The 10,668-nt window shown below is 42.2% G+C and overlaps 1 protein-coding gene across 1 annotated transcript in view; it reads right to left on the minus strand.

Annotated features, from left to right (window-relative positions):
• The window catches only part of plekhg5b (pleckstrin homology domain containing, family G (with RhoGef domain) member 5b), a gene marked incomplete at both ends in the record, with an annotated part of 47,868 nt that extends 44,213 nt beyond the window's left edge, over nucleotides 1-3,655 (minus strand). Inside the window, one exon of the mRNA XM_084480041.1 lies at nucleotides 3,532-3,655. Coding sequence (XP_084336167.1) covers nucleotides 3,532-3,655 — 124 coding nt within the window. The remainder of the gene's footprint in view (nucleotides 1-3,531) is intronic.
• Nucleotides 3,656-10,668: the final 7,013 nt, after the last annotated feature.

Genomic DNA, 10,668 nt, shown 5'->3' on the forward strand with positions numbered 1-10,668 from the left:
TAAAAGGTGGAACATTCTTTCTCCCATCACGTCACATGCAAGAGAAACAAACTGTAGGGCAGGATAAGGCCTGGACTTAATTACACTATGATCGTGTTTGAGAAAGGTCATGTGGGGAACGTTACATAATGCCGATTTTTTCGAGAGCATTCATGTCCCAAGCATACAGTAATTGGTTAGAAGGGCTCACAGCACCTTGTGTGCAACTCTTTATGAGATGTGTGGTGGGTTCAAGTAGCAGACACAAAGAGAAAGAGAGGTATGTTCCCTCATTACTGGAATCCCAGGCCAATTAGTAACTGTGGAATGTTGGTATTGGGTGTAGGGATAGTGTACAAGTGTATAATGGGGTTAACTGTAACACGCACGGAAAGGGGCCACTAGTTAATAATACAATACAATACAATGCTACTTCATGCTTGAATAAGGTTGGCAGTATGTTTAAACATCCCATTGTAGTCCCTTAACATCGCATCAAGTCACTTGGTGACTTGTCAAGTAGCGATAGTGAGTGACAAGTCATATCCCTGTTTTCAGATCTTACAAGAAAGACAACTTAAAATAAGATGCACAATGTACAGTATTGTGGTGAACTAGGTTCTACAAGGATTTGTGCCATGACACAAAGCAGACTGCAGTTTGGAAAGGGAGAGAAACTGGTGGTGGTGATGGTGAGGGGAAAATGCCCCGACAGGTCTTGTACATTACGTTAATTGGATTGATGTTGCTGGCTTTTCCATTAAGATCCGACTACATTGGTTTGATGACAATCCGCTCACGATGGATAGAGCCCAGTATGTGAAATAACATAATCCCATCATGCACTTGCTGAAGCTAAAGAATGTTATTAAGGCAGTAAAAACCTTGTTTGGCAACATTCTGTTCAGGGGTTATCTGAATCACCGCCATAAACCCCAATGGCGCAACAGATACATGGCTGCCATTAATAACAAAAACAAAGAACGGGATCCTACCTGCACACTGTTTCATTCCTATACACGTTTCATCCAGTGTTCAACACCACAGCTTCGTAAGCAGTGTGATATATCTTTTTTCATGAATATGTTATCCACCCACCTCAAAGCCAAAGTGAGTGGCACAGTGACAAACTGAAAAACTAAAGCCAGCTTCCTTGTTACTAATAAACAGATACCAAAGCCTGTCTTAAAGCCTCCATCCAAGTAAAAGGATAAACACAGGGCAAGGAGAGCTGCATTTGTCAATGTGCCTTGCCACAGACAGCAGATAAGTCAGCCTGACACATATTAAACAAACTTGTAAAGTTAGGCCATGATCTGAACCACCATCATATGGGTCACCAACTTCTAATCTATATATAATTATTTTTGCTGTTCACTCAGATGGAGTTAAATGGATATTGGCACTATTGATTTTGATTACAACTTCCGAGTCAATATGGTGACAAAAACAATGAATTTACTGACAGGCTACAGGCAAGTAATGAATTGATGTAAAGAGTTCAAATGTTCATTCTAAATAAAGCCTCTTCACATGTCACTCAGAATCGCGATACTGGTGTCACTCCTACTGATCCGAGTGCTTAAAGAGACCATTGAAGCTTTAAGAAGGTTGATACCAATATCCAGGATGTGTTGTTGAGTGTGGAGGGCCGGCATAATCAGACATGGATTTGAGTCGTTGCATTGAGAGACTGGTGAGTGTCAGGCTTGAAACAGGAATGGGGATGTAGTGTGACTAGAGCCATGGTTCTGGAGTTCCTCTAAGCTGCCGGTGGCTGAAACTGAAGCTTGAGAAAGAGAAAATGAGCCCTAAGCCGGGGAGAGCTGACGTTGAGTGCAGCAGCAGAGTAAGGAAAAAGTTGGTGCCCCCGCTTAATTACAAGGGAGGGTAAAAAAAAAAAGGTGAGGATCAAAGCCTGTTCACTCTGGAGAGCTCCTCCTCGCTATGGCCAAGTCTGCCAGACAGGTCGGCCTTTAACGGTGACCACCCCTCAGCTAAGTGGAGCAGGAGGAGGGAGAAAAAAAAGCCGGAACAACAAAAGTCCGGTTGGCACAGAGGGCAGGATAAAAAGCATTCCTCCCCACGGTTCAATCTTATCACTTTCCTTTGGCTAATGGCATAAAAAAAGTAGGGCTGTGTAGCTGGGGGAAAATAAATCCAGCGTGCTCCTGAGCAGTGGCAGAAAGCCCTGAGAGGAGGCAAGAGGCATTTCAGTTCAGCGAGGCACTTCTTTTACTGGTAAATATTTCATCTACTCCGGGGCTGTTCCCATTCCCTCTTTCCCCAACTCTTCTCACCCATGTGCGGGGCTCCCCGTACCAGGTCACCGTTCCAAGACTGGAACCGTGGAAACAAACAGGAGGGCTTTTCCATGATGGTGCTGAAATGCTCGAGTCAGAATAGCAGATACATGTGAACCAGCAGCATCTGCTTGCAGTAACGTTTCATATAACAGTGTGAGGTAATGCCTTATCTATATTTAATAGAATGAAGCGTTGCCCTTCTCATTTTAGATTAATAAAGGGAAGCCATTATAGAATAGATTCCTTTGTAATGACCAGAATCAACCTTTGCGATGGGGGCGGGGGGGGGGGGGTCCACATTACACTGAATAACATTAACTTAATAGGTGGAGTGATTACTGAACTACTTTTTGGCATGTTACATGTTCCTGGTAGTTGATCAGGACTAGAGACAACAAGAGGAAGTAGCAGTAAACACGTCCACTATGAATAATGCCGCTGCCTCCCTACGCCCTCCTATATATATCATCTTCTGCGTCATCATATTATATATATATATATATATATATATATATATATATATATATATATTTCTACTACAACTCTAAAGCACAAGTCCATCATCAAAACAGCAGTTCTGACATATGGAGATTAGAATTGGGCTTTCCTACTGAGAAATGTAAAATACAAATCCAATCCCATATACAATACAGTGATAATCCTGGGGGCAAAGTTGGAAATCCCAATGCCTGGTGCAGGCTCAGATTGAGGAGAAATATGGAAGATGTCAACAACAGATGCCCAACAGCATTTTTAACAATGTTTTCAGGAAGGCTTTGTAACCATATTGTATTCCCCTACACATGCAGGGTCCATTTAGAGTACTCAAAAGCACTTGTATGCATACAAGTACAAGCATAAGCCTATTAACAAGCTGTAATAATTTGTAAACATATCTAAATATGCTGCGACACACAATGGAAAGAAAGAAAGGGAAAATTGTGTCCATAATGATATCTTTACTGCCTGCTGTATCAATATTAAAATCTGAACTTCAGAAATACGGTGCATCATCCAAATTCCCCACACTGACGTTTGACATTCAACTTGAGTAGGTACAGCTGTTGTATTGTTCCAGAGGTTGATCGTCACATTGTACAGTATACTTTATACAATTATGTTATATAGCGACAGAAAAGATGGCCTCATATGTAATTATGGTGGAAATCAGCTTTGAAACAATTAAAACGCTTCTCCATCATCGGGACACATTTATGAATACACCCCAGCCCATTTCAGACCTTACCATGAAGATCATAGAAGACATCCATGGAGGAGGACCAGGAATACCGCTCCATTCCCCCTTCCATTAGAGAGGGCGGCAGAGTCTCCAACTCATAGGCACCACGCTTCTTCCAGTACATGAACATCTTGAGCTGGTAGTGTGTTTTACCGCTCAAAAGTTCAAAAGGTCAAAAAACTTGGCTAGTCTGATGCCTACCCTCATTTTGAGTGGTACAACACTAAAAGGATGGGGGTGGACTCTCAGAGACTAATCTCCAACTGACCAACCCAAGCTTCCATGAAAGGTTGATCAACTGAACTCCCGGCAAATTAAGGTCCTTCTCATGTGCCATCTTGAAAGATTTACCAAAGGCTAGCATATCACAAACCTCATCTGCACAATTGGCTAATCAAGAACAGCACTACCCCACTTGCTTTGAGATTTCCAAGTCAACTAAATCTAAAAAGAATTAAAGCTTTTTCATCAACAAAAATAAAATCCAATCTAAAGCTAATTCCTTTACCATCCCAATACAAATTAAGTTTTCAAAAAGCTGATTAAATTGTAATGTGATACGGACATACAACTGTTGCCCTGATTAAATACATCTGAAGACATCCCTCCAGGTGGAATCCTGATGTTCTTCGCATGCAGCATCATGTTGATTAAGATATGTTGCTGTATATTCATAACTCAAACATCCATGAATACAACTTCTGAACAAAATAAACAACCATGTTAACCCTGAGTCCCTAAGCTACAAAAAAACGATATCTCAAGGTCTTCTTAAAATGTGTGGCTAAATTAATCCCATAAGAAAATAAGATTGCAGATGCAGTCACCCTCTCCATGGCTCCACTACGGCTTTGTCCATGGTCAACTTTCCTAAACTCTCCTAAACTGGTGTGCAAGACAAGCTGTTCATGTCAAACTCCTGTGTAGGATTTGGGAGAAAAAAATGGTAATGGGGGGTGGGGGGACTCGACCCACTCCAGTAGACAAGTGTAGTATTCATGCAGAGGTGAGTTGCATGCTGGGACGGGCAATGTCGGCCAATGGCCTTTCGACGTAGTCACACAAAGATCTCTTTTACCTCCTCCCACACCCAGAGTGGACTTTCTTTATGATTTGTGCAGACTGACATATTTCTGCATTAATTACAGCCCTCGCCTTTTATGTCTCCTCAAAGATTTGTTCTTTTGTATAAATGCAATTCTTATATCGAGTTAAATTCAACTGGGTTAATCTAATGTATCAGAGTTCCTTAACCTTCAGAGGCTGAAGGGCCTAATCTCCATGCTAGACACAACATAGACGCACAACACAAGCTGTACTAATGTCTGGAGGGGAAGCGCCCCATGTAGATAGATAGCAGAGACCAGCCATAATATTTTCCCGGACTATCGCTGAAAAGGTTGATGCACTGCTATTACGCATCTAAAAATGGGAAAAGAATCACTGCGAGTATCCAGCGAGCCAGGCAGGGGAAAGGGAGGAACGTTGTCACACACACACCAACCCAAATGTCCAATTTTGGTATAAGAAATTAGAGGGTAGAATGGGAGCTAGGTTCTGCAGACATATGGTAATAATCCCTAACCCGACTTGAGCACAAGAGTTTCCTATTTAATGAAGAGATCGGCCGTGCAGCATGAGAACCTCGCTGCAAACCCCACGGGCCAATTTCCACCTACTGCACAAACAAAGGAAGAGGACTGGAGGAGGTGTCGTCCCTCATTCACAACCTTCATGAGGAGGACGAGTGGACGCACTTCTCATGCTCTGTTAAAACACGAGGGCTATTGTGGATTTATAAACACGGAGGCTTGTTAAGCTGTGATAAGACCTGCATCAAATACATTTAATTAGTTTGTTAAAAAAAAATCCTTGGAGGAACGCCATTCTGTTTGTTTTTTTTAGATCCTAGCTGTTGTTCAGCTGCGTGGAGCTCATGGGTGTTCAGCTCAGCTTCATTCCTCCGTGAGTGGGAGAGTGAGAAGAAGCTGAGCTATGATAAACCAGGGTGCTGCCACAAAGGTGCTCCAACTTTAATTATTACAAATTGGTAATTTGTCAATCAAATAAAACAAAAGAAATAATCCGATTTTTATGGTTCTTGTTGATAATTATGTCCATTAGGGAGCAATGGGTTACAATGATGTGCCTTCAGACGTGCCTGCATTAAGTGAGCAATAGCTTGAGTGGAACTATTTGAAAAAACATCCCAGCACACCGCTTATTTCTGGATCCCCACGTCGTAAATGTTTCAAAGTGAAAGGAAAATGTTGGGTAATGAATGCGGTACTCAAGTGAGTGAGCGAAGACAGAAGGAGCACAACACATCCTTGTGAGCTGGTAAAGTGGCCCTCATCACACAATCTGAAGTATTAATGGGGCATTGGAGAAATTTGTTGTTTAACCAAGTGCCGGTATAATCAGGAGCTGAAGGAGTCAGTACCACCGACGTGTGCGCGGGGGAACCGAGTGTCTACGCCTCAGTGTTGACAGAGAGAGTGCAGTGGAGGGCTTGTGCGTGACCATGTGGAGAAGGTTTTGAGTTATATTTAGCGAGGTTGCGCATCTCACCGACCAAGTTTAACCCTTCGCTGACACTCCCAGACGTCGAGCGCAGGGGGGGGTGGGGGTGGGGGGTGGGGTGAGTTTATTATCACTGAGTAGAAGCCGTAGCGAGCTCTTTCCTTTGCTATCGACTATACTACTATATGCAAGGTGTACAATGGAAGATGCAATGCATATCACAAAGTCGTTTTCATATATGAGCTTGGGTCAAATTGTAATTGCAAAAGCAGCCATTTGGAATTTGTAAGTGTTATTAAAAGACAAATTTGACTTTTTGTCTATTAATTACACTTACAAATTCCAAATGGCTGCTTTTGTGCAGCTAAATAAAAAAATAAAAAAATAAAAAGGACCAAAAAGCCATTTCTATTAAACACTTTTTTAATCACCATTGAGAGCAACGTGACGGCACACTTTGCACAGCACTAACCCTTCGGGACATGGGTCCAGGTGGGCCAACACTCGGAGCTAAATGTAACAACAATAAATAGCACTATTGAGGTTCTCAGAGCCTTTGTGCAGGAACACCCATCAGTACATGGGGTCGACTCCCTTGTGTGCACATGGAACAGGGCGGGTAGGACCAAGTAAATTGCCATCAAACATATCATTTCAAAGTTCATCCAGCTCTTCAGAGGGACAACAGCAGTACAGCACATCAACTTGTTGAGATGAATAATCCTATAATTGAAACCATCTGGCTTGAAATTGCAGGCTGTCAAAGGTCCACCAATAACAGACAGGAGAAAATCAAAACACCTATTCCATGAAAGGATGGTTATTGCCATAAAGAAGGCTGTAATATTAGTAAACAGTCATTTTACCAGGTGGGAGCATTTTGACTACAGGATATAATCAGGAATAAACATTTCCCATTATGCTTGGAGCATTCGAGTCTATCTGTTAGTTTCCTTCTATCCTTGAAACAAAGCCCAACAGACATATTGCTAAGTCTACAGAGATACAGTACAACTTTGACCCTCATCCTCTTTCTCTGTTACAAATAATATTGACATTGGCAACTAAACTTTAATTCAATTAATAATATTTTCCTTTTCTCGAACATATTCAACATAAATGTCTCACGCTATAATATGAAGCCAACAAAAGATGAATGACTAAAGCCGCTCCTTAGAGGAATTCTATACTCAGGTGAAATTAATGAGAGTACAGGAAAACAATAAGAAAAGCCTTTGGCTCTGCCGTATTCTTTGTATAATAATTTAAAACAGCTGACACTAGTTTATGAATGAATACCCCTTCCGGGCGAGGCCAGCCTTTGCAATTTGAACCAAAGTTATAAACCCATGTATTCCTTGGAACACAATGGGCAAGGTGAAGTATGGGTGAACAGTGCATTATACAACAGTATCTATACTGTGGTCTGTTCTATGATGGGGCATGAAGGGAAATTATATCACAGAGGGGTAGTGGGGTGGGGTGGCCTCCAGCTGTGAGCGTATGTTTTATCGGATTACTTCATGGTTGAGGGGCAACATTGGAAATTACTTTGCAGAGGGGTGTGGAAGCCACTGATTTACAGTCTGGGTCAATGTACTCAATATAAGCCAAAAGAGGCATTGATATTCAAATTTAAAGGTCCCATGGCATGAAAATTTCACTTTATGAGGTTTTCTAACATTAAGTTGAGTTCCCCTAGCCTCCCTATCGAGAAGTAGCTATCTTACTCCGTCTTTGAAAAAAGGATTGCTGAAAAGCTTCGATTTGGCTTCCGGTCCTGTATGACATCATATGGGACCAGGTTACCTCCCCTTTCTCTGCTTGGCCCGCCCAGAGAATTTGGCCCGCCAATGAGACAATGAGCTAGGACCGTGCGAGCGCCACATGTGTGTGTGTGAATACACACACTGTAACACAAGTGTTCTTTGTTATTTGGATAACCGTTCTGCTGTTGGTGTCATGTCGCATAACACGCAACACAATAACGCAAGCTTGCATAAAGCTCCCATTTGGTGAAAAGACTGCGTCGGGTTGGTTGAGAAGGAATTGGGAACCAGTGAGCAGTGGGGCTCTGACGGACAATCCTGGGCAACAATCCTTTTCTCCTCCATGTCGCGGTTCCCAATTCCTTCTCAACCAACCCGACGCAGACAACCCCGGGCAACAATCGCGGGCAACAATCCCCTTCTCCTTGAGATTGAGATTCATAATATCATCCGGAGGCGCAAACAGCTTTTGACCATGATAATATATATTATATTATATAGATATCTAAATATAATATGATATTATTTAGATACAGAGCTCCAGGACTCCCGCCGGAGCACCCAGAGTGTTCAGTGTTCCACTGTAAACACTAGCGCATGGTACCGTGGCTGCAAGCTGCTCAGGGCCACACTTCCACCCTCCACCTTGACCCGCCTCTAAAAACGACACGATTGTGGAGAGCTCATTGTGGGACTAGCTTGTAGTGGCTGTAACTCTGCACCAAGGCTGAATTTCTTGAACGTCTTCGAGTACTGTATTAGGGGCCCACTAACACCTATATTAAAGCATCCAAAAAATAGCATGCCATGGGACCTTTAAATATTCTGTGATTTCAAAGAAATTCTATGAGCATAGCTGAGCAATCCTTATTAATATTTCTTAAGTTTTTACGGAGGGAGTGGTACAATTGTTTGGTTAGAAAGATTGCTTGCTTTAAAAAAAAAAAAGAAAAAAAAAAAAGGTAGGTGACGTGAATATTGTTTTCTAGCTAACCTGACGTTTTTGTGGAAAAACCAAGACACACCGTTCAATTCACTCCATGTCATCTTATGATCGAGAATCCGGCTATAATATCTACCGCATGTAATGAGAATGGAAATGAAAGCAGAGTCACACAACTATTCAGCAATAGGACAGAAACAGACATGCTTTGACTAGCTACTGAGCAGTAAAAGTCAATGGGGAGAGGCAAAGAAGCAGAACTCACTCCAGACCAGACTACCAACAGGAAAACACAGAAAGTAAAAGACGAAAGAAGGAAATTATGGTAGGAAAGAAAAAGGTGGAACAAAGGGAGATATTCTGAAGAAGGAAGTTTAAATGGTTACGAGCAATGGGCCAGGCCTTCCACTCAGATTATAGGAGGAAGACTAACTGGGGCTTTGCAGCCATGTGTCAGTCAGGTTTTAGATGCACCGTGAGCGGTCCATTTCCAATCCATGTCGAGTTGGATAGTTAATGGGATTTGTTTTAATATGAAATGTCTTCACTTAAGTGCAAAAAAAAAAGATAGTGAAAGGCCTGACATATTAACACCATATTCATAATCCGTCAAAAATATATCCCCCATTTATGCTTTTGCTGGAGAGAATCCAGACAAGACATCTGCTCTCAGATTAGACTAGTGTGTTTAAGACAGGCTTAGGACTGCTGGCCTGGAACACTGAGGTGTTCCAGACTCTGCTAATTAGGCTGCTCAGCGTTAACTCCATGCTGACCTTGCTTACTGTATGTACACATTGGCTGACCACACTGTGGCAATGTGAAGGGTGTGACAGCGTATAAGTGAACTTCATCGCAAGGCAATGGGTAATGTTGCTGGCACACTAGCCTCAGACATTCATGTATAGTCGCTTGTGGCATCGTTAGGTTTTATTTTGAGAGATTGCAACCAATATGTAGGGCAGGGTTTGTTTGAGTGGAAAAATGTAGGCCTGTGTGTTATGTTGTGTCTGAAAATGAGGGACAATGTTGCCCATTTTAAATGTCCCAACTCCATTTGAGATTTGGATTCACGATGTCTAGAGTGTAAATGAGTCCAACCAACATAGAGCCCCATTCTTACGCTTTAATCCAGCCACTCAACTGATGGGATGGGAAGATAATGTATTGTTTATGTATGTTAATGAAATTGAAACGGCTCTATCTGTCCCGGACCAGCCTCCATAACCTACAATGCCCATGTGACCAATTGTCCCGTGAAATCCGATCGTTGAATAGAATAGACCCAACACCATTTAAACAGACAAAACGAATACAACGCCATACATGTCACACAATATTACTTACTGAGTCGTAGTTTTAGACCAAGCCAACTCCTCGGGGGTGATTTGTGGAGAACTGAATTCATGGTCCACTTGTTCGGAACCATCTAAGCATGCGATCCTCCTGGAGGCTCCTCGACACAGGTCTGCTTCGTCGTGGATCGGATGTAAATGAGAATTCCTTCACATTAAAGTCTTCATTGTGCTTTTCTCAAATTGTGTCCTTGTCTTGTAGCTTCGTTTCACACTCGTTAGCCTCTTTGGTCGAATGTGTAGGGTCAATTGTGAAAATTGGAGCTCAGATCACGATTAATGCACTAAATTATTGACAGAAGTAACATTTAGCATTCCCCTCGCCGGCGTCAGTGTTTGTATGATGTTAAACGTGACAAAGCAGTACATAACGACCTGTTGCTGCAGTCTGTGTGAAGATCTCCTCGAGGTCCACTGGATCTTTTTGTTAGCAAAGGTTCGTGTTCCAGATCCCAATACGTGTTCAATACGGAACAGGAGATATTTTACTTCCATACCACAACGACACGAGTTAAATTACCGCCATCAACTCTAAGTAACGTTCTCTTAAAGT

This window comes from Micromesistius poutassou (genome assembly GCF_964030765.1).
Source record: "Micromesistius poutassou genome assembly, chromosome: 15".
Lineage (NCBI taxonomy): Eukaryota > Metazoa > Chordata > Actinopteri > Gadiformes > Gadidae > Micromesistius > Micromesistius poutassou.